Raw genomic sequence first — 12,923 nt, forward strand, 5'->3', positions numbered from 1 at the left:
GAACACACGCCAATAAGCAGCCAATCAGGACAGAGTGTGCCACATTGTATGCTGGTAAATACGATTCTAATTACAAACAAGAAATATAAATATGTTCTTAGAAGAATTGTAAACATTTAAAGGAACACTCCAAGTACCATAAACTACAATATAGGCTCCCAGACTACGTAGTCAAACCATTTGAAAATGGTTTGAAACATACGTGGGATCAGCTGAGCATCAGTCACCTCCATCTGGGCAGCTGGAAACTCTCTACTATCACGAGCCCAGCGTTCTGTAGTGGTTATGGTGCTTATAGTATTTCTTTAAATGTTAGAACTTTCCTGTAATTATTTTGAAGGGAAGATAAAACCGCTAATAGACTGGTTATTATATGTTCTATAGAATTTTGACAAGATTTCCACTTTCAGTGGGATTTCTACATTGTACTATAGGGTTGTAAATATATATATCACGGAAACGTAACATGGTGTCTGGGGCTGTCTGCACACCTAAACTCTATATCCAGATGTGGTTGGGATACATTATTTGTGGTGTTACCATATGCAATGCAGCAGAGGAGGACTGTCTTTTCAAATAAAGCAGAGAACCATAAGACATGCACAATGCACAGATGGCTGAAAAGCCAGGGAACAAAGAAAACGTTTTATTGTGTTTTAAAATAGTTTAGTTTTCTTTTCTGTTTTTTAAAAAAAAGTCAATTTTAGCAGTAGTATGCAGAGGTTCCTGCTTACGAGGAGTTTATTTACAGTTCAGTAAGAAAATAAGAGACTTTTCATATAAAAGTCCCATTCTTCACCCAGATGATGCAGGAAAGGGCTGAATATGTCTCTGCTCGGCTTGGGTCCAGCCCCAAAAAAGTGTGACCGTTGGAGAGAATGTGAGTGGCTCTAACTCAGATAAAATCTGCCACTGCAGAATTCCTGGAAGAGTGGTCGAGTGCTACTTTATTGTCTAAAGGTCCTTTGAAAACATAAATCCACATCACGGTTGGTCCATTGGCCTGGATAAAAAAAAAAAATCAGAAGCAAGAAGGGCCCCTGTGACCCGATCAGCTACCCTTCAGCTCTGCGGTGCTTGCAGCGTTCATTGCAGATCTAATTAATCGCTATCAGATCCCACTGCTGCCGATCCCTTACGTTTCCTTTTGCAAGGTTTTGGCTTTGTGTCTTCCTCCTCCTGCGAATAAAGAGAGGTGAATTTACCAGGTTTGCAAACGCAGCACACTGCTTGTCTACACTACGCCATGAGCACCCAGCCACTGTCGTACAGTGCGAGTGTTGCTTACCGATGCACTGCTTGATCCAGACTCTTCCTCTGTGTTCATGGGTTGTGCTGCATTCTTTCTACTTCGAGGGCTTGTCATTGGACCTTTCCGTCGACTCTTGGGGGGCTTTGTTGAATCTTCATACTCCTCCGCTAAGGAGAAGAGATCACTGAACCTGCAAGCAACCAAAACAGAGATATGGACATTAAATAAATTAAAAGCATCCATCCAGGCTATTAACATTTCAAGGTAAATGACCTGCCAGGCATGTTATGACATTAAGGGATTTGGATGAAACCTGTGCCCATGAGAGTTTCAAGGCTCAAGATTGTCCATTTTTTTTTCAAATCTTTCAAATGCAATACTGCTTTAGCTCATTGTCTCAGCTTCTTTCTTCCAAGTTAAACCAAGAAATACACACTATGTTAGACATGTGCATGGCGGTTCCCTTGCACAATACATCACTTGTGTAATAAATATATACAAGAACCATCACAATATGGGCTGCGCTCACAATATACTTAAACTCATAAAAAGGTTCCATCAGTTATCGTTATAGACCTGGAAAAATAATAAAGCCAAAAACAACAAAACTAATACTGTGAAAAATAAGCCCAATATGGTAGCAAACTCACATGGACCAGAGCCTAAATAACTGGCATTGTGTTCACAAACGGTAAGGGACAGGGGAGACCCAATTAATAAGAGACATATCTTCTCAATAGTAGGAAAACCACCACACGTAGAACAAAGAAATCCAAATAGCGTGATAATGTTTAGCTAAAATATTCGTTACACAATGAGGGGTGTTTAATATATTTCTTTCTTCTAATTTGCCATTTTTTGCCAAAATTCTGCGGTAACTATGATTATTTAGTCCAATGGAGAAAGACAACAAAACACTATTTTTTTTTTGTTTTACTTACTTCATTTTATGAGCCTCGTCACAGCTCGCTTGGACATGTTGAAGGGCCTGTAAGATGGGGGTTTGGCTGAAAACTGATAAAAAAAAACAAAAAAACAGCATTAAGTCATCATAGCAAAGTAATGTTCCATACAGGTAGCGTGTATGGTATATACAAGACAAAGCTTTATGTTATCCAAAGGGTGGGTCGTTGGAAACGGATAATGTTTCCTTTATAGAACAGTAGTGAATTGGCACAAGATACTCACAGTTTTGCTTGATGTTGGAGAGATTAAGTCTGAGATTATCCAAATGTTCTAGAATCTGCTCCAGTGTTAGCTGTGCAAGTTTACTGCTGGAACTCCTGAGGCTGTGTAAAGGAGAGACTTAATGCTTTATCCAAACCAAGATACTGTAAATGCATCAATGTTAGGACGAGGCAACCTTTGGCACTCCCCGTATGTTGTGGACTGATGCTTTGCCAGCATTATGGCTGTAAGAGCACTGGACTACATGTCCCCTGATGCTTTGCCAGCATTATGGCTGTAAGAGCACCGTGGGAGATGTTGTCAACAGCATTTGGAATGCGGAAGGTTGACTTGTCTTGATTTATGTGAAGTTCTAAGCTTGCATGGTAACCCTCCAGTGATCACGTCTCACTCCAAAAAAAAGGCCAAAGTGATCTCCCCTCCCTGAGATTCTATGTATTCTATCCAAACAGTGATACCTCATGCCAAGAATGGAGGAGTAACAACAACTCATTAAGAGTTAATAGGTCTGAAACAAATCACACACACACATATATATAAAACATTGTTCAGTGTTTGAGTGTCTCCAGTCTGATAATTTGTGTTTCAGTTACTAGCAAAATGGTCTGCTAGTAACAAAAAAATATCTAAACCACAGCTGAATTACATGCGAAAAGCACAGATTGGATTGGCCTGTTTTACCTGTTGTGGCCAGCAGGAGGAGCTAAGAATCTGCGTAGAAGCCTTTTTTTTATCATTACACTTTACAGCATAACATTATACAACAAGATTGGATGAAGCAAGTTCAGTGAGGGTCCCTGTGCTATTGTCAATACATTTAAACAGTGTCAAGGGCTAAAGAGCTCTAGGTTGCTTATTACCAATCATCAACTTTTGCATAATGAAGCTTCAAGCACTACCATCAGAAAACTACAATTAAACTCAATGTGTCTAAAATCTAAGTTATTTGGGAAATCGTGGGCCTGGCTATCCTTGTTCATGTAACCCCATACCTTTGGCGTTTGCGCGGTAGGCTGTTATTCTTGATTAGTAAAGACTTGATGTTCTCAGCCAGGTTATCATCGTGTTTCAGGCACCAGTGGCGTAGGATACTGGTAGTAAAGTGGTCATCCGGATGGCAAGGACGGCTGAGAACCATCTTCACCATCTCCTCGCTGGGTCTGATGGAGAAAAGAGCCCGGTGAGCAAATAAGAGAAGGAATGACTAGATTAAACTGCAGACTCGCAACTAGCGAACCATAAAATCGACACCAGAAGTAAATAACCCCCACTTCACCCCCGCCAGGATCAGCGTCTATCAGTTCCATATACTCTGCCGATAACTGATGGAGGCACAGGGAGCTATCTGTTGGGCAGATAAGGGAGCTTGTCACAGGATATTACAGAAAACAAGTCTTAGATCGTATCTTAAACACTCAACTTTGCATTTTCACTCCATATTCTAGGGAACATTACGCTAACATTGCTCAGTCTCTCGAAGAAGGCTTCTTCAAGGTGTGGGTGTATTAGGGTTGATTCTGTGATACTGTAGGTATACGGAAACAGTACTAGAAAAGCATGATTCTCTGTATAAAGTAAGGCACTGCTAGAAGAGCCTGGCTCCCTGCATACAATAAATGAGAGCTAGCAGAGCCTGGCTCTCTGCATACAATAAATGAGAGCTAGCAGAGCCTGGCTCCCTGCATACAATAAATGAGAGCTAGCAGAGCCTGGCTCCCTGCATACAATAAATGAGAGCTAGCAGAGCCTGGCTCCCTGCATACAATAAATGAGAGCTAGCAGAGCCTGGCTCCCTGCATACAATAAATGAGAGCTAGCAGAGCCTGGCTCTCTGCATACAATAAATGAGAGCTAGCAGAGCCTGGCTCCCTGCATACAATAAATGAGAGCTAGCAGAGCCTGGCTCCCTGCATACAATACATGAGAGCTAGCAGAGCCTGGCTCCCTGCATACAATAAATGAGAGCTAGCAGAGCCTGGCTCCATGCATACAATAAATGAGAGCTAGCAGAGCCTGGCTCCCTGCATACAATAAATGAGAGCTAGCAGAGCCTGGCTCCATGCATACAATAAATGAGAGCTAGCAGAGCCTGGCTCCCTGCATACAATAAATGATAGCTAGCAGAGCCTGGCTCCCTGCATACAATAAATGATAGCTAGCAGAGCCTGGCTCCATGCATACAATAAATGATAGCTAGCAGAGCCTGGTTCCCTGCATACAATAAATGATAGCTAGCAGAGCCTGGCTCCCTGCATACAATAAATGAGAGCTAGCAGAGCCTGGCTCCATGCATACAATAAATGAGAGCTAGCAGAGCCTGGCTCTCTGCATACAATAAATGAGAGCTAGCAGAGCCTGGCTCCCTGCATACAATAAATGATAGCTAGCAGAGCCTGGTTCCCTGCATACAATAAATTATAGCTAGCAGAGCCTGGCTCCCTGCATACAATAAATGAGAGCTAGCAGAGCCTGGCTCCCTGCATACAATAAATTAGAGCTAGCAGAGCCTGGCTCCCTGCATACAATAAATGAGAGCTAGCAGAGTCTGGCTCTCTGCATACAATAAATGAGAGCTAGCAGAGTCTGGCTCTCTGCATACAATAAATGAGAGCTAGCAAAACCTGGCTCTCTGCATACAATAAATGAGAGCTAGCAGAGCCTGGCTCCCTGCATACAATAAATAAGAGCTAGCAGAAACTGCATTTAGCGCACTGTTTAATGTATAACGACGTGGTGTAGGTATAGCGCTCAACATTTCTACTTACCCATAAAAGCCATCCCTGGTAAGTTTGCTATTGGCCTTTCAATGCTTTCCTATGGAGAGCTCTAATGCGCGGCAACGCATTAGGTCACCCGCGGCTGGGATCAGTTTCGCCCACCGGCCCACGTAATGACTGTAATGAGGGACATCGGCGGGGGTCTCAGGTAAGTGACTGAAGGTGTTTTCACCCCTTCAGCAATCGTGGATTGGGAGGTGGGAGGAAGAGGGGACCTGCAGTGCCAGGAAAACAGATTATTTTCCTGGCATTGGAGAGTCCCTTTAAAGGAGATTTGCTGTGTGTGCTGCTTCCCTGTCTATGCTCCGATATCACATTAGAGGTTCACAGTGACAAGTTACTTTCAGGCCTGGCAAAGAGCATGGGACTGGGTTTAGTACATATTGATAGGCAGTGCTAGCAGAGCACTAATCTCACTGTAGAAACATAGAGTGTCGGCAGATAAGAACCATTCGGCCCATCTAGTCTGCCCAATTTTCTAAATACTTTTATTAGTCCCTGGCCTTATCGTATAGTTAGGATAGCCTTATGCCTATCCCACGCATGCTTAAACTCCTTCACTGTGTTAACCTCTACCACTTTAGCTGGAAGACTATTCCATGCATCCATTACCCTCTCAGTCAAGGAATACTTCCTGATATTTTTAAACCTTTGCCCCTCTAATTTAAATGTCCTCTCTCCACATGAATTATAGAATTTATTACAAGTTCCCGCTAGAGCGAACAACACAAAGAGCTCTGAAGAAGATAAGAACGCCTGCTAATTGCTGATTAGGGCAGCGGGGATTGAAAGGCATCTCTCAGCCTCCTCTGCCCTTCTCCATCCATCCGTTCCACTCACAAGCACCATCCAGACATACAAATTAGCACAGCAATAATTAACAGCAGCTGCCGGATCACTAACGAGCCTTTCCTGTTTGGATCTGAACATCTCCAGAGTTTAATAAATTATCTGGATATGTAGAATTCATACTCTACTCCTGGAGAATACATACACTTCTCTACAAAGGCATCATTCTCTTATTGTCTCTAGCATTATATAGCTATATTATTGCCCCATAGAGAAGCACCGTTGTCCTCCTTATTACTCCAGAGGGTTACAGCTATATATGGTTCATCCTGTCCCCTAGTGACACAGCTAACATATTATTCTGATTCATTGAGCACAGTGCTACTTACTTTTCTCTACGAAGCTGCAGAAGAAGGCAGGAGAGGGCCTCTGGGTGTTCTGTGGGAACAGGATAACAAACAGATTAAACACAGAGCTCTATAATCCTGAAAGGAGAACTCGAAGTGGAAAAAAAACAAAACCCACCTTTGTATTTGAGGTGCTGTAAGATGGGAATGATTGTCTCCATAGGAATATTATGTGCAAGGAAGAGCTGCCAGGTGCAGTATTGCTCAAACGTTTCCCAATCCAAACTTTGAACTGTTTGGAAAAGAAGAGGAGGTGAATGTTAACTCATGGACGTTCCACACTCCACCCGTTAATCTGTCCCGATTTACATTTCAGTTGGTAACCCACAGATTGTGTCCATGCCCACCACACAGTGCATCCCCAACAAACCAGACACATAATTCAAAATGAAAATGAAATAGAAACATTCTTACACTTTATCAGATAAATTGACTTACTAATAGTAACCAATAGCACTAATCAGGCATTTATTGCACCGTGGGCTTTTATTAAAGGGACACTATATGCACTAGGGATCGACCGATATTGATTTTTAGAGCCGATACTGATACAGATATTCTGTGAACTTTCAGGCCGACTGCCGATATAATTTGCCGATATTCTGTACATTTACCATTTTGGAAAATAAAAACTATTTCTAAAGGTAAATGCACAAAATATACATGCCACGTGTAGTGGATGCAGTGTGTTCAGACAGGGGAGCTGTGTGTGTTTGTGTAGTGTGTGTGTTGTGGATGCAGTGTGTATTAGTGTTGTGTGTATATAGTGAAAGCAGAGTGTGTGGGTAGTGTGCGTGAAGTGAATGCTGTATATACTAAATGCAAAGTGTGTGTGTTTGTGTAGTGTGTGTATATAATGAATGCAGAGTGTGTGTGTGTTTGTGAAGTGTGTGTATGTAATGCAGCATGTTTGTGTAGTGTGCATTATATAAACACACTGCATTATATACACACGCTACACACACTGCATTATATAAACACACTGCATTATATACACACACACTACGCAAACACACTGCATTATATAAACACACTACACAAACACACTGCATTATATAAACACACTACACAAACACACTGCATTATGTACACACACACTACACAAACACACTGCATTATGTACACACACACTATGCAAACACACTGCATTATGTACACACACTATGCAAACACACTGCATTATATAAACACACTACACAAACACACTGCATTATACACAGTGTGTTTGTGTAGTGTATGTGTATATAATGCAGTGTGTTTGTATAGTGTGTGTATATAATGCAGTGTGTTTGTATAGTGTGTGTATGTAATGCAGTGTGTTTGTATAGTGTGTGTATGTAATGCAGTGTGTTTGTATAGTGTGTGTATATAATGCAGTGTGTTTGTATAGTGTGTGTATATAATGCAGTGTGTTTGTATAGTGTGTATATAATGCAGTGTGTTTGTATAGTGTCTGTATATAATGCAGTGTGTTTGTATAGTGTCTGTATATAATGCAGTGTGTTTGTATAGTGTGTGTATATAATGCAGTGTGTGTGTATAGTGTGTATATAATGCAGTGTGTTTGTATAGTGTGTGTGTGTGTGTATAATGCAGTGTGTTTGTATAGTGTGTGTGTGTATATAATGCAGTGTGTTTGTATAGTGTGTGTGTATATAATGCAGTGTGTTTGTATAGTGTGTGTGTGTATATAATGCAGTGTGTTTGTATAGTGTGTTTGTATAGTGTGTATATAATGCAGTGTGTTTGTATAGTGTGTATATAATGCAGTGTGTTTGTATAGTGTGTATATAATGCAGTGTGTTTGTATAGTGTGTATATAATGCAGTGTGTTTGTATAGTGTGTATATAATGCAGTGTGTTTGTATAGTGTGTGTATATAACGCAGTGTGTTTGTATAGTGTGTGTATATAATGCAGTGTGTTTGTATAGTGTGTATATAATGCAGTGTGTTTGTATAGTGTGTGTATATAGTGCAGTGTGTTTATAATGCAGTGTGTTTGTATAGTGTGTGTGTATATAATGCAGTGTGTTTGTATAGTGTGTATATAATGCAGTGTGTTTGTATAGTGTGTATATAATGCAGTGTGTTTGTATAGTGTGTATATAATGCAGTGTGTTTGTATAGTGTGTGTATATAATGCAGTGTGTTTGTATAGTGTGTGTATATAATGCAGTGTGTTTGTATAGTGTGTATATAATGCAGTGTGTTTGTATAGTGTGTGTATATAGTGCAGTGTGTTTATAATGCAGTGTGTTTGTATAGTGTGTGTGTATATAATGCAGTGTGTTTGTATAGTGTGTGTGTGTATATAATGCAGTGTGTTTGTATAGTGTGCGTGTATATAATGCAGTGTGTTTGTATAGTGTGCATTATATAAAACACACTATACAAACACACTGCATTATATATACAGTGTGTTTGTGTAGTGTATGTATATATAATGGAGTGTGTGTGTGGAGGCGGCATTTTTTCCTCCAGCTCCCCAGTGTAAGTCTCGGGCCAGCGTTGCCATGGTAACCCACAGCAACGCTGTGACGGCCGCGGGTGCCCGCCCCCCCCAGGACCGCCGGGCTTGTAATGAGCCTGGCGGTCCTAGGAGGTATTATCGGCAATATCGGTATCTGAATTGGCCGATACCGATATTGCCGAAAATACCGAATGTCGGCCGATTAGATTGGTAAAACCAATAATTGGTCGATCCCTAATATGCACCCAGACCACTTCAGCTGATTGAAGTGGACTGGGTGCAGTGTCCCCTTTTGCACTTAGTACTGCAAAGAAACTGCAATGTTTACAGTGCAGATTTAAGTCTGCCCCCAGTGGCTGTCTACAAGTCAGCCACTGGGGGCGCTTCCTGTACCGAAACAGACCTTTGGTCCGGTAACTGAAGCTCAACGTCCTCACGCTCTGTATGAGGACATCCAGCGTCAGAGTTTTTTCCCCATAGGAAAGCATCGATCATCGCAGAACATTGAAGGGTGCCAGCGCCGGTGTCCCTCAGCGCTAGAATAATGCTAGTAAATAAAGGGCTTTTTAACCCTTTATTTACCCTGGGGGGAGGAGAGGGTGGGGTGTCCCTTTAAGGAAGGTGTGCTTTAAAAGCTAGTACACTCTCGCTCTCTCAGTAAAGTAAAATCACATTTCTATGACCCTCCCAGAATGCTGTGCCTGAGATTTACAGCTATGAACCCAAGCTGCTGTCACAATGAAAAGTCCTGGCAGGGCAAACCTTAGCACTAATTGTATTTATTCCTGGATCTTGATTATAACAGCAGAGCCCATAGAAATGGGAACAGGAAATCTATATTGTCAACAATGCTTTAAGGATTCAAACATGATATTTCAAAGATGTTGAGCAGAGTGATTACACTGGACGGTTTCACCTACTCAAAGCGCATGCACACACTGAGATAGAAAGAGAAGGTATGGAGAGAGTGCATTTAAAATAAAAAAAATCTAACGGCAAGGCATGGTACACTAAGGGAGTGGGGTTCATGTCTTGCCCTTGCAGGCTGCACAAGCCAATTAAGTTTGTCACCAGCACCCTGATGACTGACATTTTGTGCACAGAATTCACACTAGGCAGTCCGGAGCTCTTAAGTTGTGGCTGTAACTAGCCTCTAGTACAAATAAGGAAATATCGCCACACACGTAGCATTTTAAACAAAAAAGCTTCACATAAAGAATCCTCCATCATGACAATTTCTAAAAGCAGAAGTGGTCATGGTGTTTGGAGTAGCCCTTAAATCAGGAACAGGCGTACACCACACAGAGGAGACAGCTAAAGACAGGTGAAAAGAGCCCTACAGACATAATCTAACTAGACATAAGTACTCACTCAGGATATTTAGCACAGAGTCTTTTCGGAACATCACCAGGTTACCCATCATGACGTGGCACACTAACTCCTGCAACTGAGAAGGGACACACGTCATTTAGAGGCTATCGTATGCAGCTATTTGCTTATTGGGTTTTAGTTTATGAGGTTTCCTACCTGTGCAGAATCGATAACTGCAACAATCATATTGAGCAGCTCGCCACTTCGGAGAGTCTCATCTGGGAACTGACAGGGGAGAGTATGTCAGAGAAAAATGTCATTCATATTATAAGCTTAGTAGCCTGGATGTGTGTAGAGGGAGCTTCACCAGCCTTTATGAGTAAAGGATGTATTATTAAGCTGTATCTATGGGAGTGTGTCTCACCTCACTGTATATAGATGGTGTCAGATAACACAGAAGCCGGACGTCATCTTCCTGACAGGCCTTCATGTCCATCATTAAACACGTGTGGAGGTCCCCGAGTTGAGTGGCCTGAGCAAAGGATTCATATAAATTCATCTTTCCAGATGCTGCCTTACTAGAAATGGTGAGAGAAGGAGACGGTTCAGGACGAGGTGCAGGTTTTACAAGGGAAAATGTTCAGAACAGGGGCTGTAGAGAAATAGGCTAGAACTAGGTGAGAGAGAAGGATCAATGATGGAGCAGAGGGGGACACACAAGGAAAGAGTGCAGAAGGGATATGGACAAGCAGAGATAACACAGGGAGGAGGACTAGAAGTGGGTACGGGGGAGGCACAGGGGACAGACGTATCCAAACTAGAACAGAATATATGAAGAAAGAGAAAAGTGAGCTTGGAGAAAAGGCATACAGGCAAGAACAGTGCACGAGGAAAAAGAAAGGGTGCAGGGGGAGAAAAATATAAAGGGAGATGAAAAAAGACAGGGGGCAATGGGGTTTTAAAAATGACTGAGTATAAATCAGATAGGTCCAAGTTTTATATTCTCTTAGAAGTAGTAATATACTTAGCCAGTCAATCTATCATTCAAGAGAATATAAAATGAGGCCCACATTCACAGACCTGCACTCAATCTTAAGGAGCTTTTAAAATCACTGTAACCTAAACATGCCCACATGCTAGCCCTCAGCCAAAATCTGTCCTTATTTACAATGCTATCCCCATTAATGTATTCATCACAATCAGGTCTGATATGTTATAAAGAGCCAGTCCAGCTAAAGGGTTAAAGTGAAACAAAGGAAAGAGGGGAAGACACAGCCTAGATTTTTAATTAATTACCAGTAATGAATAGACCGGACGGAGAAAGCAGCGACTGGACGTCATTAGGATAGGATAAGAGCGTTAATGAGGAAAAGGCATTAAAACTTTGGAACACGGCTCAACGTGCTGGTGGATGGCACATGGCAACCCCAAACTGACCTTCTAGCATCACAGATCACTGGTGCAGAGGACCCTCTATAGGTTTCTTTTAGAACTGCAGGCCTTACAGAAATTATATACATGCTATAAGAATAATTTAAAGCATCCTAGTCTAGTGTACCCAAATCAATCTCAACTTTCTTTGAGGTGTGTTAGAAATATGACCTGGGGTAACCTTTTCTCATTTGATTGACTGAGAAAACATAAGCAAAACTCTTTGTATCGATATAGATTGGCGATATAAATTGGATCCTAGTTTGTCCCTTTCTGACCTTGTTTTCAGATTACATAGAAAGGGGATCAAAATCCTTCAGGTGATTTAGTGATGAGACCCTAGTTAGTCACACTTCTCACATGGTCTATAGGTGACTTAGAAATTGGACCCCAGAACGTTCTGCTCCTTACCTGGCTTTCAGATAATACAGTAGGTGGTAACCAATTTTGGGCTGTTTTTGATAGAGCTCAGAAAGCAGGTCCAAGAGCAGTGAGAATCCACTATTATCCTCCTGCATTTGGATCAAGTTCCTGAGAAAGTAAAGAAAAAATATTGTCATTTATTTATTAAAGTGTGGAATAACATTGGCACTGCTAAATATATTGTTTAACATATCAGAGAATGCTAAGCTGGTAAAGAAAAATGTACAGTATATGTTGGAATGTAACAGGACATTCAGAAAGATGTAAAAAAACAAAACAAAAAAACACTCCAATGCAGAATACATTATTTATTGGACTTGGAAACCATACATACCGAAATATCAAGTAAAGGGGCTTGCCAACCGATTCTTCCAAGGACCTGTCAAACCGAGGAGAAGAGATTACCAAAATATCAGTTTATCTCAAATGTGAGTGTAATAGAACAAAGTAACAACAGGGGGAGTGCTGGCACCTCAGTACAGTATATAAATGAGCCTTATATCAAAACGTAAGCCACAAACCATAAAATAATCTCGGTGTGCATTTTTGGGGCAACTCAACACCTTACAAGTCTCTCAATCATGTATACACAGATCTTGATCTCCAAATGGTGAATCATCTATACACAGATTCCAATATCTTTATTTTCAAATGGCGAGGAATTAAAACATGCAGCCATGTGTCACTTAGGTGTTGTGCCATGTACCCTTCTTTAAGTGAGAATGTTGTGATTTGTAACCAGAAAGATCTAGAAATATATATTACACAGGAGTTCTCTAAAAAAAAAAGTAGTGTCTCAGTCATATAGTCTCTGCAGGGGCTATACATTCTAGCAGACTCCTGGCAGCCCTCTGTTTTAGGGGAATTCGATTTC

General features: G+C 41.3%; 1 protein-coding gene across 2 annotated transcripts in view; it reads right to left on the reverse strand.

The window, feature by feature from the left end:
- Nucleotides 1–665: 665 nt before the first annotated feature.
- The window catches only part of INTS3 (integrator complex subunit 3), a 70,970-nt gene continuing 58,712 nt past the window's right edge, over nt 666–12,923 (reverse strand). For both annotated transcript variants that reach the window (XM_063440112.1, XM_063440111.1), the window contains exons 19-30: nt 12,384–12,428; nt 12,038–12,157; nt 10,620–10,773; nt 10,412–10,480; nt 10,256–10,331; nt 6,532–6,645; nt 6,396–6,444; nt 3,433–3,600; nt 2,441–2,541; nt 2,194–2,266; nt 1,289–1,442; nt 666–1,179 (exon numbers count right to left, since the gene is read on the reverse strand). In XM_063440112.1, the coding sequence (XP_063296182.1) occupies nt 1,102–1,179; nt 1,289–1,442; nt 2,194–2,266; nt 2,441–2,541; nt 3,433–3,600; nt 6,396–6,444; nt 6,532–6,645; nt 10,256–10,331; nt 10,412–10,480; nt 10,620–10,773; nt 12,038–12,157; nt 12,384–12,428 (1,201 nt within the window). In that variant the 3' untranslated portion in view covers nt 666–1,101. The remainder of the gene's footprint in view (nt 1,180–1,288; nt 1,443–2,193; nt 2,267–2,440; nt 2,542–3,432; nt 3,601–6,395; nt 6,445–6,531; nt 6,646–10,255; nt 10,332–10,411; nt 10,481–10,619; nt 10,774–12,037; nt 12,158–12,383; nt 12,429–12,923) is intronic.

The sequence above is a fragment of the Pelobates fuscus genome, chromosome 13 (assembly GCF_036172605.1).
Source record: "Pelobates fuscus isolate aPelFus1 chromosome 13, aPelFus1.pri, whole genome shotgun sequence".
NCBI lineage: Eukaryota > Metazoa > Chordata > Amphibia > Anura > Pelobatidae > Pelobates > Pelobates fuscus.